Source organism: Chiloscyllium plagiosum, unplaced genomic scaffold, assembly GCF_037043375.1.
Source record: "Chiloscyllium plagiosum isolate Xiang-an unplaced genomic scaffold, Cpla_swu_hap1 HiC_scaffold_43, whole genome shotgun sequence".
Classification (NCBI taxonomy): domain Eukaryota; kingdom Metazoa; phylum Chordata; class Chondrichthyes; order Orectolobiformes; family Hemiscylliidae; genus Chiloscyllium; species Chiloscyllium plagiosum.
Genome location: NW_028270181.1, coordinates 7,806,074 through 7,823,296, shown reverse-complemented (window position 1 = coordinate 7,823,296; position 17,223 = coordinate 7,806,074). Strand labels below are relative to the sequence as shown.

The window sequence follows — 17,223 nt, the reverse complement described above, 5'->3', positions numbered from 1 at the left end:
GAAGCATATCTCAGGTATAGACAGGAGAGATTGAGTGAATCCTGAGAAGAATATGAAGGCAGGAGGAGTATACTTAAGAGGGAAATCAGGAGGGCAAAAAAGGGGACATGAGATAGCTTTGGCAAATAGAGTTAAGGAGAATCCAAAGGGTTTTTACAAATAAATTAAGGACAAAAGTGTAACTAGGGAGCAAATAGGGCCCCTCAAAGATCATCAAGGCAGCCTTTATGTGGAGCCGCAGGAGATGGGGGAGATACTAAACGAGTATTTAGCATCAGTGTTTACTGTGGAGAAGGATATGGTAGAATGTGGGGAAATAGATGGTGACATATTGAAAAATGTCCATATTACAGAGGAGGAAGTGCTGGATGTCTTGAAATGCATAAAGGTGGATAAATCCTCAGGTCCTGATCAGGTGTATCCTAGAACTCTGTGAAGCTAGGGAAGTGATTGCGGGGCCTCTTGCTGAGATATTTGTATCATCGATAGTCACAGGTGAGGCGTCAAACTGGAGGTTCGCTAATGTGGTACCATTATTTAAGAAAGATAGTAAGGACAAGACAGGGAACTATTGACCGGTGAGCCTGACGTAAGTTGTTGGAGGGAATCCTGAGGGACAGGACTTACATGTATTTGGAAAAGCGAGGACTGATTAGGGATAGTCAACATGGTTTTGTGTGTGGAAAATCATGTCTCACAAACTTGATTGAGTTTTTGTAAAAGGAGCAAAGAGGATTGATGAGGGCAGAGCAGTGGATGTGATCTATATGGACTTCTGTAAGATGTTCGCCAAGGTTCCACATGGGTGACTGGTTATCAAGGTTATATCTCGTGGAATACAGGGAGAACTAGCTATTTGGATACAGAACTAACTCAAAGATAGAAGGCAGAGGGTGGTGGTGGAGGGTTGTTTTTCAGATTGGAGGCCTGTGACCAGTAGAGTGCCACAAAATTGGTGCAGGATCCACTACTTTTTGTTATTTATATAAATGATTTGGAAATGAACATAGGAAGTATAGTTAGTAAGTTTGCAGATGTCACCAAAATTGGCGGTCACCTCAGATTACAACAGGATGTTGATCAGAAGGGCTAATGGGCTGAGGAGTGGCAGATGGAGTTTAATTTAGATAAATCCGAGATGCTGCATTTTGTGAAAGCGAAGCTTAGCAGGACTTAATGGTAAGGTTCTAGGGAGTGTTGCTGAAGAAAGAGACCTTAGAGTGCAGGTTCATAGCTCCTTGAAAGTAGATTCGCAGGTAGATAGGATAGTGACGAAGGCGTTTAGTATGCTTTCCTTTCTTGGTCAGAGCATTGAGTATAGGAGTTAGGAGGTCATGTTGCAGCTGTACAGGACATTGGTTAGGCCACTTTTGAAATATTGTGTGCAATTCTGGTCTCCTTCTTATCGGTAGGATGTAGTGAAACTTAAAAGGGTTCAGAAATGATTTACAAAGATTTGAACTATAGGGAGAAGCTGGATAGGTTGGGGCTGTTTTCCCTGCAGCGTCGAAGGCTGAGGGGTGATCTTATGGAGGTTTATAAAATCATGAGGGGCATGGATAGGATAAATAGACAAGTCTTTTCCCTGAGGTGGGGGGGTTCAGAACTAGAGGGCATAGGTTTAGGGTGAGAGGGGAAAGATATAAAGGGGACCTGAAGGGACAACCTTTTCACGCAGATGGTGGTACGTGTATGGAATGAGCTGCCAGAGGAAGTGGTGGAGGCTGGTACAATTGCAACATTTAAAAGGCACCTGGATGGGTATATGAATAGAAAGGATTTAGAGGGATAAGGGCCCAATGCTTGCAAGTGGGACTAGATTAGGTTGGGATATCTGGCTGGCATGGACGAGTTGGACCAAAAGGTCTGTTTCCATGCTGTACATCTCTATGACCCTATGACTACTTCACTGGGCAGAGAATTCCATAGATTCGCAACCCTCTGGGTGAAGAAGTTCCTTCTCAACTCAGTCCTAGATCTGCTCCCTCTAACTTTGCCCTCTTGTCCTGGTTTCACCTTCCAGTGAAAACATCCTCTCAACATTTATCGTATTTATTCTCTTAATAATTTTATGTTTCTATAATGTTATGAAGATATGGGTGAACTGTACCTTTTTAAGAGAGTTGAAAGGTAGCGGTTGCCACACCAAGTGTTCTCAGGAAGATGCAATGTAATGTGCTCCAGCTACTAGAGTAGTTAGTTGCCCGAAAACGACAAACAATAGATTCGAATTAGGCCAATCAGTTTAAATTATTCCCTGAAAAAAAAACAATTTTCAATCAAGTTTGAATTTAGTATATTGAAAATCTTAAAAACCAATGACTCAATCGATGCTCTAGGGTATAAGACGGGGGAAAATTGAATGGTTGAGAGGATAACTACCAAGCTCCAGCATGTAAAAGACTGCCTGAAAAATAGCTCACTTAAAAGTACCTTATTCAATCAGTAACCTGTGAAGCAGAAAAGGCACAGGAAGATCCAAATAGAAGAACCAAAAGCTGCCTGGTTTTGTTCATCTTAATTGGGAGTTTTATTGGACTAGTATTATAGAAGGCAAGGTAACAGATAGGTTAGAGTAAGGAATTGTAAATAGTTGTTAGTTAGTTATTCTCTGTTATACTTTCATAAATAAAGTTGTTAATTTTTACTCAATAGTTCTTGGTCACTCGAATCTTTACAGATTACCGTGCAGGATAAATCTTTTCTGTGTTACTGGTTTTAAATTAAGCAGGAGGCTTTGCCCCATGTCCTAACAATAAGATCCCCCTCATTCTTTTAAATGCCGATGAATATAATCCCAGTCTACTCAGCCTCTCCTCATAAGCCAACCCCCTCAACTCTGGAATCAACCTAGTGAACCTCCTCTGCTCCCCCCCTCCAGTGCCAGGACATCCTTTTTCAAGTAAGGAGACCAAAACTGCATGCAGTACTCTAGATGTGGCCTCACCAACACCCTATACAGCTGCAGCATAACCTCCCTGCTTTTAAATGGAATCCCTTTGGGAATGAAGGACGCAATTTCATTTGCCTTCCTAATTTCCTGTTGTACCTGCAAATCAACCTTTTGTAATTCATGCACAAGGACACCCAGCTCCCTCTGCATAGCAGCATGCTGCAACTTCTTACCACTCAAGTAATAATCCTTTTTACTGTTACTCCTAGCAAAATGGATGACTTCACGTTTATTAACATCTGCCAGACCTTTGCCCACTCACTTCAAGTAACCCATTCAGCTCATCAGGTTTGTGCCAAGTCTTTGAAAATTAGTATCAATTAATCCCACTCCACCTCGTTCTCCTAACCTTAACATTTTTTTTCTCATTTTCCTATCATATGCTAATCACCGGTTAGTTCTGAAATGTTGTTTCACCTCCATAATGTCTTGTGTAGTGATGTCTTGACAGGTGTAGAAAGACTTTGAGGAGTGTTTAGGATTTTATTAGAAGTATTAGACAAAGAGAACCATCTCATTATTGCTACGGATTGTTGCACAAGCTCATGCAACTCCTCTGTTGTCTTTGTGCACATAGCTGATGCTGAGATTGGCTGAAGTTCCACTGTTTATTTCTGGATTCACCTCAGCCCTTGGTCAGACGCATAGATTAGTTCAAGTAGTATGTGTAATGAAGAGGGATATTTATGGTTTGATGTGGTTCACCTCAAAGTGTGTCTCATTAGTGGCTCCTCCAGTGTGATGTAAATAAGGTGCGTAATCTTACTCTGGTTTGCTGGAGAGAGGAAGTCTGGGCTGGGGGTGTTTAGAGTTCTGCAGGATACTGTTTTCAGTATTGAACTACCTATTTGTTTTAAACCTCCAAGAAACTGATGCAATGTTATCCTTTTTTAATCTGGTTTGACACTTGTTTTTAGCTGGGCTTTTGATGAGATTAATGCACTCTCCCTGAGGGTGCTTGGGATGGTTTCAGAGTCATGATAAGCCTACATTGATGCAACTCACAGGTGAAAAATAGTCATTCTGGTGAAGCAGCTGGACGCTGAACAGCCCCTTCAGGGACAGACACGCTCATGCCCACACATCTCACAAGGGCTAACCATGTCGATAGGAGGTGGTGGAGGAGAGGGATATCAATGCCAGTGTGTTCCAGTGCAAAGAACTATCCAACACTCAGGACTTCATGTTTGGAGCATCTACTGCAAAGACTCAATGGGAAAAGGCCACAATCCGATGCCCTCTTGTCATTGTTTACTGAGGGCCCAGAACTAGAATTACAAACCCTTCGGCCTGGATATTTGGCAGCTTGGCAACACCTTCTCCAGGGAAATTAGGAACGGGCAATGAAAGCTTGAATTCCCTTGAATGAATTATTGAAATAAACTGTACATTGTGAATTGAATTGAAGCTATCATTGCAGTGCCTCACTACCATGACAGGATGCCATGTACTGTGATCCATGAGACATAAGCGCAGAAGTAGGTCATTTAGCCCATCGGGTCTGTTCAGTTTGAAGGAATTTGAACTGCATTGCACTTGTAATCTGAGATTTGAATTGTGATGTATCTTTATAGATGGAAATGTATAAAGCATAGTTTTGGTGTGGAAAACGATAGCTAGCCTAGCTAGGCCAGCATTTATTGCCCATTGCTAATTGTCCAGACGGCAATAAGAATAGACTACTTTGTTGTGGGACTGGAGTCACATGTAGGCCAGACCACGTTAGAAGGATAGCTTCCTTCCCTAAAGGACATTGGGTTTTTCTGACAATTAACAATAGTTTAATGGTTACTTAATTCCTGATTATTTTTTATTGAATTTGAATTCCACTATTTCCCATGGTGTGATTCGAGCCTGAGTCCTCAGAACATTACCTGGGTATCTGGATTATCTGTCCAGTGATAATACCATTAGGCCTTCATCTCCCAAACAGCTCTTCTAAAACTGATTCCAAGCCATCGGAGTTTTGCAGAGTACCAATACATGCGAGTCAGGGATGTTTCAGAGGTGCATCCATAAACTTTGTATTTGTGGTTGCAGTCTAATGACTAGGCTGATCCCCGAATGATAAACATTTTTGTCTCTTTTCAGTGGAAGGTCGAACCAGTGGTGCTCTGGGGAAGCAGAACATGCGTGAAAGGGAGTCCTTTGATGCAAGAAACGTGTTGAAGGTTGGTTACTTAGAAGCAAACATCGATTAGGAAAATAAATATAACTGTACACCATTAACTGCAACTTGAAAAATATTCTGAGCAGCTACTAGTTGGCCAGGTGACTTGATGCTCTGACATTGTGGTGAGCTAAACAGATAGGTCCCAGATAAAATGCCTCGGTCTCTCTTCATAACTGAGACTGTCTAATGATATTGAAAGCAGCCTTCCCCAAATTTAGCCACTTCTGCACTATCCTTGTCCCTTTCCAGAACATGTTGAAACTTAGATCACTATTCCCAAAATGCTTGCCCACTGAAACCTGAACCACTTGACCAGCTTCAATCCCTAGGATTAGGTTTCTCACTGCCCCATCTCTAGTAGGACTGTCTACATACTGGCACTAAAAGTTCTACTGAATGTGCTTTAAAACTTCCAACCCCTTTAACCCTCTCACACTAAGGTCATCCCAATTAATATTACAATGTTCCCCTACAGCAATAACCCTGTTTCTCTCGCACCTTTCCGTGATTTGTCTACGTACCTACTCCTCTATCTCCCTCTGACTGTTGGGAGGCCTACCGTATGGGTAATCTCACCCTTTTTTTTAATATCTAAACTCTACCTAAATGCCTCATCTGAAGACCCTTCTAGGACTCACTTCCTCGTCGTGGTTCTGTTCGCCGAGCTGGAAATTTTTGTTGCAAACGTTTCGTCCCCTGTCTAGGTGACATCCTCAGTGCTTGGGAGCCTCCTGTGAAGCGCTTCTGTGGTGTTTCCTCCGGCATTTATAGTGGCCTGTCCCTGCCGCTTCCGGTTGTCAGTTTCAGCTATCCGCTGTAGTGGCCGATATATTGGGTCCAGGTCGAAGTGTTTGTTGATGGAGTTTGTGGATGAGTGCCATGCTTCTAGGAATTCCCTGGCTGTTCTTTGTTTGGCTTGCCCTATAATGGTAGTGTTGTCCCAGTCGAATTCGAGCTACAAATCTTCACCCAAACTTTGAACTCACTTCCTCATTACTGCACTGATGGTTTCCTTTGTCAATCATGTGAGGCCCCACCTCTCCTACGTCTTTCCCCCTCACTACCTCCATTGTTTCTGAAACTTCTAAAATAGATGTAGTTTAGCTTTCTAGACCTCCCATGTCCCTAATCCTGCCCATGTCTTCTCTGCCTTCTGTACTGTCTTAGCATTCATTCTATATCTGCTTAGTCCTTGCTCCTGACTTTATATCAGAGCTGTGCCCCCCCACCCCCAACCAAATCAGTTTAAAATCCTCCCCAACTGCATGAGCAAACCTCCTTATAAGTATATTGGACCCATTCCAGTGTAGGCACAACTCGTCCAGTTTGTGCAGATCCCACCTGCCTCCAAAGCTGTGCCAACGATTCAAATAATCTAAAGCCCTCTCTCCCCTCCTACAGCAACCCGTTGCAACACAGTCATCTGACCAACCTTTTGTTCCTTATTCTCAGTGACACTGGAAGTAATCCGGAGATTACATCCTTAGTAGTCTTCCTCTTTAATCTACTACCTAATTCTCTAAATTCCTGCTGTGGTACCTCATTTAGTTTCTTTCACCCAAGTTGCTGGTACTGATGTGTCCAACGATTGCTGGCTGTTCCCTTGCCCTTCGGAAATGATGAGCTTCATGATGGGCATACAGCAAACTAAAGCCCATGGGTGGGGCAGCTTCAAATGGTGCATTTTTACTGATGGCTGAAGAAGCGAGGCAGATTGGTCGCAGATGCTGCCTGTGAAGTGGTTACCACATGTGTTGTTTTTGGCATTGGTTCCTGTTGACAAACAGCTGTAATCATCACGATGATGATGATGATGCATACTGACCCAGACACACTGCCCATTTCCCTTTCGTAATCACAGAATCCCTACAGAGTGGAAGCAAGCTATTCGGCTCATCAAGTCCACACCAACCCTCAGAGAGCATCCCACGCAGTCCCAACCCAATCTCCGGAAACCTACGTTTCCCATGGCTATCCCACCCATAGCCTACACTATGGGCAGTTTGGTGTGGCCAGTCCACCTAACTTGCACATCTCTGGATTGTGTGGAGGAAATCTGAGCACCTGCAGGAAACCCACGCAGACATGGGGAGAATGTGTAAACTCCACACAGACAGTCACCCAAAGCTGCAATTGGACCTGTGTCCCTGGCACTGAGGCAGCAGTGCCAACCACTGAGCCACCGTGCTGCCCATTATTGGCTAATAATTCATATCTGTGAAAATGGTTGTGTAGGACTTTCATGTCATGCTGGCAAGCAGAGCTTTGAGTGTCCACCTGATCATTTGTCTCTAACTACCTCATCATATAAAAAATCATTGTGTGTATGTACATCATCCATCTGCAAATGTACCTGAGCCAGTGTAGTGACCTCTGCTTGATGAGGGGGCTAGCATCTTCGGGAGATTTCGTTTTGAGAGAGCAGTGGAGTTAAAATTTACCTTTAAAAGCCTGACCTTAACACCGATGTGTAATCGACTATTCTGTGCACTCGGCTGTGCAATTCTATTTGAGAGTCTTGGTGAGTGTAAGAGATGTAGAAATTACTCTAAGGAATAATGCGGAGAGCAGCTGCAAGATCAGGTAATGAGCACTGAAATATGACAAACTCTCCTGGGGGATATCCATGTTATCTACCCCTTGCGTATATCTATTGGATTTGCAGGAAAGCTGTTACACTTTTGCCTTAATACTTAAGTAAATGAGGCATTTTTCACGTAGAAGTGGTTTTGAGAGTGAGTTATCTGTGAATGTAAGGCTTCAGATGTTTTCAGTGTTCAAGGTTATTTAATGATGACCTGTTTATCACTAAATTGAATAAAATTTCTCTTCATTTTATTACTATCTATAATGTTAATTATTTTTCATCTGTGTGCACTTTTGTTTGCACAACCTGATTTCTAATCATGTTTTCACAGATTTTATGTCCATATTTTTCTGCAAAATCTGTCTTCATTCTTAGTTGCTTTCCCAGTCTCGCATTTTTTTTCAGTTCACTGCAGTATCTTGTGACATTTGCTAATCTGTGGAAAGTCAACTGTGATGATTTTCATCTCTTACTCTCCAAATCCATTGTGCCAAGCAAGTTGATACCACAAACCATTTGCCCCGATCAACCCAACTGAGGCGATATGAGAATCAGCAAATTTTTGTGCTTGACAGTAATTCAGAGCAAGAATCACACCATGATTTGTGATTGTTAATTACTGTCTTCAGATTCTTCACCATTGTCTGACAATTGTAAGCACTGGAGAGGGTCAACAGAATACCTAACTTCCTCACTTGTCAAAATCAGGAAGCTGATCCTTTCACTGATAAATATATCCCAGAAACAATTTGTGATCCTAGTATTTTTTTTCCAGTGGGCTGAACTGCTTTATTTATTCTGCAAGTGTTTTTGTACCAGCTGCAAATTGACATTCACTTCCAGTCTCTGTCTTGGTTAGTCACGTCGTTAGTTCCATCAAAGCACAGTGAGCAAACAGCAACCGTTTGCGAACTAATCATGAATTGTTCACTGGTATTTTTAGATTTGCACTGGACCTTGTCCTTCACAGTATTTTGACCAAAAGGCATTTCTGCTCCCCACTGCACTGCACAATTTTGTCCTTGTCGGGGAGTCACCGAACAACGTGTCAGCACTACTCTGCGTAACACTCTTGATAAGTTCACCATCTGTGAGAGATTTACCATGCATCAGAATGCAGCGTGACATTTTTGGAGCTTGTTGCTAACAGATAACCTGATTTGGTTTGCTCACTGAATCCAGTGGAACAGCAATGGCTTTACACAGCTCCTGTGCTAAATATACTTTCCCTATCTGTACCCTACACTCAGCTTTTGACTTGTCACCAGAAAAGTATTCCAAGTTATAGAATCAATGTGCAGCCACAAAAGTTGTTTCTTGCATTCAGTCATTCTGAATCTTTCTCACCCCACCGCTGTATTGAGCATTGTTGAATTTAGCTTTCTTACTTTGTTGAGTTAGTAATATTTTTCTCTCTCTATAGTGATGATTCAGTGAGTACAATGTTGTTTAAATTTTGCACCTCTGGTGTTCTGAGACTCTGCAGTAAGTCACCTCCTGATAACCTGTTTTCAACAAGCCGGAAGATTGACACCATCTAAAACAAAGCAGCCTACTTAACTGACATTGTATCCATTTCCTTCACCTTTCAACACTGTGACTGCAATGTGTGTCAATTTACAAGACACACTACAAGAACTCACCAAGGTGCCTTCAACATCACCTTCCAAACCACAGACTGTACCACCTAGACGGGGATGAATGGAAACACCACTATCTGCAAAATCTCCTCAAAGTCACACTTCATCTTAACTTGCAAATACATTGCTGTTCCTTCACTGTCCCTGGTTCACCATGCTGGATCCCTTTCCCCAACAGCACAGTGGGTTACCTACACCAGATGGACCGCAGCTGTTCAAAACGTCAGCTTACCACCATCTTATCAACAGCGGTGAGGGATTGGTAACAAATACAGGTCCTGCACACAGTCCCTGTGTCCTATGAAAGCTTTTCTATTTTTAAAAACTGCTCCCTCTCATCCTTGTGATACTGTGCTAGAAGGGACCAAAATTATATACCATATAATGTACAGTGTATCATAATATGATAATCTGATCTATAAAGCCATCAAGTTGAATTTCCTGTAAGCATATATGGGGAGCAATTTGCATCTTACTGATGTGATTTAAGATGCTACTTGTCTGTTTTATTTCGCTCCATACTTGTTTGGTTATGGCTGTATGATTGAGATTTGAGGCAGCCAGTTTGCAAGCATGGCACTTTGAAATGTGACAAATGCCCATAAGGCACCAGATTCTATAAATCGATAAACATTTTTTTTTGTATGACATGCATTCACTACCATGGCATTAGAACAGCAGGAGAGCAATTCTTTTGCATTCAATGAGGAAAGTGTGTATTCCATCAAAGCAATTGCAGGCAGTAAAAAAAAAGCAAGTGTACCTATTTGAGCTCTGTGAGGAAGGCCTGGTGATGAGGCTCCCTCTGGTGTGTAATTTGCTGTCCCCTATGGGTGGCCCAACATTGACGACAACAGACCTGGAATGATCAGCTTTGAATTTTCTCAGGCGTCTCAGCCTTTGGCTGGAAGTGCCATTGAGTTTAAACAATTCTGTGTTGAAATAGCAGCTGAGTCGAGGAGTTCATTTCTTTCAGCTGCTGCCGTGGGTGAATCTTATTAACCTGCATTTTCTATTTTAAAAATATATCCTCTGTCAATCTCATTAAACCAGTGGGGAAGGAAAGTACTGAATTAAATTGAGCCGTTTGTATTCCTTGTACAGACAAGTGTCATCAGAAATGGGCAGTGTAAATATAGAGCGAGATTTCAGAACAGCAGAAGCTCATTTAATCCAGTGAGTTCTTCCCTTTGGCCGCTATGTCCCTAATTCTCCAAAATCTCATTCATTTTATCTCATGAGATTCCATATCCTTCCTTTAATAATTAATACTGAAGCCCTTGAGGTGAACGAGTTCCAACTGCCCATTAGCAGTCCTGTCTTAAAAAGTGCAAATGTTGGAAAGACTCAGCACATCTGTCTATGCCTGTGGTGAGAGAAAAACTAAGTTAATGTTTCAAGTCAACCATGACTCAAGAACAAAACCCTAAACTCTAATTTTAACTTGTGTGCTTTGGAGTTTGAGTTCCTCAGCACCATGAGCAAATTAGTCTTGATTGCATTTTCTCTTTTCTGGAGATACCATCAATCATTTGGATTAGAAAGACTTGTCACGTTAGCCAGGACAATAGATTCTGTACTCAGTAATGTAATTAATTTAATGAGGTGTCTTGATCTGGTCGATAGTGTGGTGCTGGAAAAGCACAGCAGGTCAGGCAGCATCGGGAGCAGGAGAATCCTGATGAAAGGTCTTTGCCCAAAACATCGATTCGCCTGCTCCTTGGATGCTGCCTGACCTGCTGTGCTTTTCCAGCACCACATTCTCGATTTTGATCTCCAGCATCTGCAGTCCCCAATTTCTCCCTGCCTTGACCTGGTGACAGAATAGTATTATTTTGTTAATGTTCAAAAATTACAAAAGTCCAACCTTGACTGAACTTGGATGACCAACCTGAAAGTAAAGATGAGTAATAAATGTTGAATGATCTCGGGATTTAAAAAAAATAAGTTTCGTGGTTGATGGATGGCCAGTTTAGTTAGAAGCAGCTGCCCAGTAGAGTCTTAGAGATGTACAGCATGGAAACAGAGCCTTCAGTCCAACTCATCCATGCCAACCAGACATCCTATAAAAAATCTAGTCCCATTTGGCCCATATCTGTCTAAACCCTTCCTATTCGTGTACTCATCCAGATGCCTTTTACATGTTGCAATTGTACTAGCCTCCACCACTTCCTCTGTCAGCTCATTCCAAACACACCATCCTCTATATGAAAAGGTTGCCCCTTTGGCCCCTTTTAAATCTTTCCCCCCTCACCTTAAACCTATGCCCTCTAGTTTTGCCCCCCCCCCCCCACCCCAGGGAAAATAACCTTGGCTATTCACCCTGTCTGTGCCCCTCATGATTTTATAAACCTCTAATGTCAACCTCTTTTGATTTCTGAGAACTCATTGCAAATCTTGTCTAACTGCTTTCAGTATAATTAGCAGCTTTTGTACTATAGGCTGTCACAACTCCCCCACATTGTAAGATGTTCAAATTTTCTATGATACCGCTACCAAGCCATGATTTTTAACTATTGAAATGCTTGATATAACATTTTAGGCAGGTTGGTGTAATGTGAGAGACTCTGCCTGAAAGAATTTGTATTCTGCTGAAAATGAACCAGCTAATCTGATTTAGTCCCAATTTGTTAATCTCAGGGCCCTAAAATGGTTTTACCAAAACATTGTGCCCAAAATAAGAAGGAAGTTGCATCTAAAAGAAATTTGTTTCACATGTTATTTCCAATGGAGTAACTTTAATTTTTTAAGTTGATGGAGAAAAACTAAAATAATTTGTTAAAATATAATTGAGTGATTTTTTTTAAACCAAGCTCATTGCACATATGAACACATGTATTAGAAGCAGAAGTAAACCACTTGCCCCTGTAGCCTGTTCTTGCACTCAGTAATGGTAAAGTCTCCATAATCCTACCAGCACAAAGCGCTGCTGTCTCATTTAGCACAGTGGTTCAATGGTTAGCACTGTTGCCTCACGGCACCAGAGACCCAGGTTCGATTGCAACTTGGGCAGCTATCTGTGTGGAGTTTGCGTATTCTCCCCATGGGTTTCCTGTGGGTGCTCTGGTTTCCTCCCACAGCCCAAAGATGTGCGGGTTAGGTTCATTGGCTATGCTGAAATTGTCTATAGCGTCCAGGGAACAGCAGGCCAAATGGGTTAGCCATGGGAGTTGCAGGGATATGTTGGTCGAGATGGGATGTGGTTTGGAGGGTTGGTGTGGACTTAATGGGCCGATGGGCCTGCTTCCGCGCTGTAGGGATTCTGTGATTCTGGAGAAAGACAACTGATGGTGAGTGTTACTGCACTTCAGGCAGGGGGAGAGGATGAGAAGGAGAATCCTTTATGGTAACCTCAGCCAGTGTGAGAGATGAAACCATATTGGCATCATGCTGCATCACCGACTAGCACCTAGCTAACGCTCTGCTATTCAGGAAGACTAGTCCAATCTAATTGGGACCTCAACTTCACATTACCACCCACTGCCTTCCTTGTTAGTTAAAACTCTCTATTTTTATCTTAAAATATTCAAGAACTCCATCTCCACCACTCTATGGAAAGCAGTTCCAAAGATCCTCAACCTCTGAAAGATGAAATTTCACTCCATCTCTATCTTAAATGGAAGCCCCCGATCTTTCAACTAGAACTAGCCTCTCCCAGGGGAGACATCCTGTCAACATCCACCTTGTCAATTCACCACAGAATATTGTTGGTTTCAACAAAATTACCTCTTATTTTTCCAAACTCTAATGGAAAAGGGTCCAACTTGCCCAACCCACTTTTATTTAAGGAAACCAGAACCGCACCGTGCACACAGGATTTCTTGTTCCATGTGTTGTGTTAAGTTCCAATTTCTTTAGAGTGAAGACTAATGCACCAACTTAAAATTGCATGAGCAATGCATAATGACAAGCCATTCAGGCAGTCTGTCATGTAAAGCGGTTTCAGTTTAGTAGGAGAAGGATCAAACTTTTGAATTCAAGTTCAAGTATAACTGAATGAGGATTTTGGGTGTTGCACAGTGTAATTGTTAAAGTCATGGCTTTTATTGTATGGTAAAGGATCTTCTGAGTATATTGATGTATTCTTGGAGACCCTCTGACCTCTCTTCCAAAAGAAGCAGCAGCCCAAGAGAAAACTGCTGTCTTTGTGAAAATCGATGTTATTAGCAAAGCACAAGAGGAACAATTCAACAGATACAAGCAAAATACAAAATTCTGCGGACACTGCTGTTTGTCAGGCATCAGACATAGAAATCAGAGCAGGAAATGAACCTCCAAGGATTATCCTGTGGAGGTCTGTTTGAAAGTCTGTGGGTGAAAGTTATATTCCCAGTATCTAACCTCGATGACTTCCTATTTGTTCAGCATTGTAAGGATTTATAGAAAATAAGAATACATAGCATCTTTCACTACATCAATAACCCAAAATAGTTTGCAGCCAATTCTCCTCAAATCAGTTGCTATTGTAATACAGCAGCCAATTTGCATGCAAAGTCTTTCCAAAATATCAGAGTTTTATTTAATTTTTTTTATTAGTTCATAGAATACCACTGGTTAAGCCAGAATTTATTAGCCATCCCTAATGACCAGTCAATCTGTTTTTAGTGATGTTAATTGAGAAATAAAAAGTGGCAAGGCAAACTCTGAATAACTCTCCTATTGTTCTTTTCAATGGAAAGTTTTATGTCTAACTAAGATTGCAGACAGGGCCTTAGTTTAATGCCTCATCTGAAAGAACGGCATCTCTGGTATTGCAGCACTCCCTCGGTATTACATTTGAATGTTGAGCTAACCCGTTGAATGTTGATCATGTAACTTTAGTAGTTGTACATGATTCTTGTTTGGAGTGGAACAGTTTTTCTTTTTCCACACTGTATTACACCAAACAGATTATTTTTACAGAGGCAAATGACTCCCTTTTGTAGTACCAGATAGTAATTATTTATTTTCTGTTGCAGAAGTTTGAAAATTACCATTTTGGTGAAGTGGAGTTGAATGCTGTGCATGCCTCCCAGAGGTTCTCCACTGATAGTTCGGGATTCTATGCTTCTTCTGGTGCCATTGACTTCTCCTAAGGAATTGGAAGTGTTGGATGACAGGTCTCCAGCATAATGTCCCCCCGCCAGATGAATCTTGCTACACAACTTGAACAGACAGCGAGACAAACTCACTGGCCCATCTCGTTCTCATCAGGGTTACTTTTTCTGGAGTTAAGGTGTGACCTCGCAAGAACGTGTTACTGGAACCGTGGTGATGATATATTTGTGCCTGGAGATGAAGACCTGTTTTCACATCATAAGCCCCTTGCATTTTTTAAAAAGTCATCCCAGACTTATCCTGCAAATATTTTACTGTAAAAGTTTCTGCTGAATGCTTATTGGTTCGGGGTGATGTGTCCATGTTAAAAATGGCCCATTTTCCAGTTTGCTCAAATCAACTTGCAGTTCAAGTGTAATGTGGTCAAAAGTAAAGGCCCATTTTGAGTACTGCACCTCAAGAGAATACCTTCGTGCTGCATCAATTTGACATTTTATTTTCCCTACCCTGCCTTAGTCATTCTACGCTCCCTGAGTCAGATTGCCTTTTCATTTTCAATTTGGACTGAATTGAGATTGGCCACATGTATTTTGTGGATGTCCCTTTGGGGCCAGCAGCCCAGGGAAGCTGTTTTTAAGGTCATTGTCCGTCCACACTGCTCTCAGAACCAAAATGCAGAGACCAGAGTGGTGTTCCTGTTCAACCTGATCCCCTGATTGCTATAAGCGTCTGTCTGTCTATCTGTGGAATGGTTGTAGCAGGTACTTTGTCGCATTGTGTTGTGATAAGGTAATAGTGGAGCCTGGCAGATGTGGATATCGTGTAGCAAATAAATCATTGCAGACAAGCAAAGCCTAACCTAATTCCCTGCAGAATTTAGTCTCTTTTGGGATTTTGTCTTTTCTTGTCCTACAGCAGGCATAATTGTGAAAATCCAGGGCAAGGTGCAAGGTAACCATTTGGAAATATGAACCGAACTGTACACTGCAGGTTCCCTGGAGGGAAAAGGAAAGAATTAAATGGTGCATATTATTGACCATATGCAGGTCACTGCAACTAGCTATACACACGTACTACTCTGTCTCGCACACACTGTCTCACTCACACACACTCATTCTCTCACTCTCTCACATATTCTCACTCTCACACATTCACACCCTGTGACTAAAGCCTTTAAAGGGTTCCCTTTGCCTAATTCCCTCAATAAAATCTGGAATTATAAACAACTGTGTGGACACGTAGATGTACACTGCAGTTTTGTGTGTCACATGTTAAGTATCGCATTAAAAATTCCAAATTCTCACTGCAGGCACTAGCTGATCCTAGTGCGTTGATTGAGGATTTATTCACCAATAAATGGATGTGCCAAAAAATAATCCCTTTCCTGAAAATGCAAGCTGACAAATTTAAACTGGACAAAACAAATATGAAATTTGATACTGTTAGAATGCCCGTGCCTGACCTTTATAATGTTGAATAGAAAGACTCTTCCTTTTGGACACTGGCTGCAGTTTGAACATCACCCTTTTGGGGCTAGGTCCTCTCACTGCCTTCCTAGTGGTCAGATGTGTGAACATCAAAGGGGGACTGGACTGAAATCAGCTTGGTTTTTTTCTTCCAATTTATTGCGAATTTATTCCAAATGTGCCTGTAAAGATAGAGAGCGCGATGCAGCACCACAGGGGCAGATGGTCATGGATGCCACAAAGTGGTTTGTTGTTCCTTGCATATGTTTGAAGTGTAGCCTTTGCTCCTATTCCGGCAATGCTTCACTTGTAGCTTTCTCATCACTGTTTTTAAATTTCTCTCTCTGACCATTCTCTCTCTCTCCATCCTGCAGCCCTGTAATAAAGTGAGATCGCTGTGCAGTATATCCATTGTGGGGCCATTTGTACATGCTTTAACTACACCACCTTTGGTTGCTCTGTTTTCCAGCTGCCTGGGACCTAACCTCTGGCAAACTCTCCTTAAACCCCTCTGCCTCTCTCGGAGTGCTGGAGGTGGTTAGTGGCCATAGTCTGAATCACAAGTGTATCTGTCATTTGAGCTGTCATCAAACCCACCTTGTGATATCAACAGGGATCATTTCCACCGTGTCGGGGACCCAAGGCACCATTGCAGAACCAACTCTCGATGCAATTCTACATTTTCATTGCATCATTAGATCCAATCTGCAGCCAAACCACCATCTGCTGCAGCAGCTAAAACAAATGAGCTTTCTGCCGCTGCTGCTGTTCCTAGCTGCCACATTGCCTCCCTCAGCAGTTCGATAAGTTCATATGAATTGAAGATAATTATCGTCATCACTGTCACTCTGTCAGCAGCCAGGGGAAAAGTGGTGGAATCGAAAGCAAAATAACGCGGAGGCAGGAAATGAAAAACAAAACACTGGAAAGCACTTGGCGTATTCGGCAGCAGCCGTTGAGAGTAAAAGAGTGTTGACATTTCAGGCTAATGACTTTTCATCAGAACCGGAAGAGCATTTGAACAAGTGCAGGGACAGGCTAAAGGGGGGGGTTTAAATAACAGAAAGGAAAAGTAATACAAGGCAAATTAAATAGTGGATGTCAGAAGGAAGGAGAGAAGGTATGAACAGTTGTAGGAGAATAGTAGAGGGTGGAGAAAATGTTAAAAATTGTCTTCAGAGAAGGGTATGTGGTGGAAAGATGGGTGGAACCCAGAAGTCTAGCTGTTGCAGCAATTGTACGAATGGAAGGGGCTTCCCAGTCTGAGTCACACCCATCTCACTTCCAGTGGAGCTGGTAAACCACTGTCTGAGAAAGAGTGGGAGCAACGGTTAAGGTCGAAATAAGGTTTACCTCCAATGTTATTG

General features: G+C 42.1%; 1 protein-coding gene across 5 annotated transcripts in view; it reads left to right on the top strand.

Annotated features, from left to right (window-relative positions):
• Nucleotides 1-15,253, top strand: part of ascc1 (activating signal cointegrator 1 complex subunit 1) — a 56,268-nt gene extending 41,015 nt beyond the window's left edge. For 4 of the 5 annotated variants that reach the window (XM_043679134.2, XM_087982668.1, XM_087982667.1 and 1 more), the window contains 2 exons: nucleotides 5,045-5,124; nucleotides 14,312-15,253. In XM_043679134.2, the coding sequence (XP_043535069.2) occupies nucleotides 5,045-5,124; nucleotides 14,312-14,428 (197 nt within the window). In that variant the 3' untranslated portion in view covers nucleotides 14,429-15,253. Of the gene's footprint in view, nucleotides 1-3,162; nucleotides 3,240-5,044; nucleotides 5,125-14,311 lie in introns of those variants that run through there. The other variant, XM_087982669.1, reaches the window with a different exon arrangement.
• Nucleotides 15,254-17,223: the final 1,970 nt, after the last annotated feature.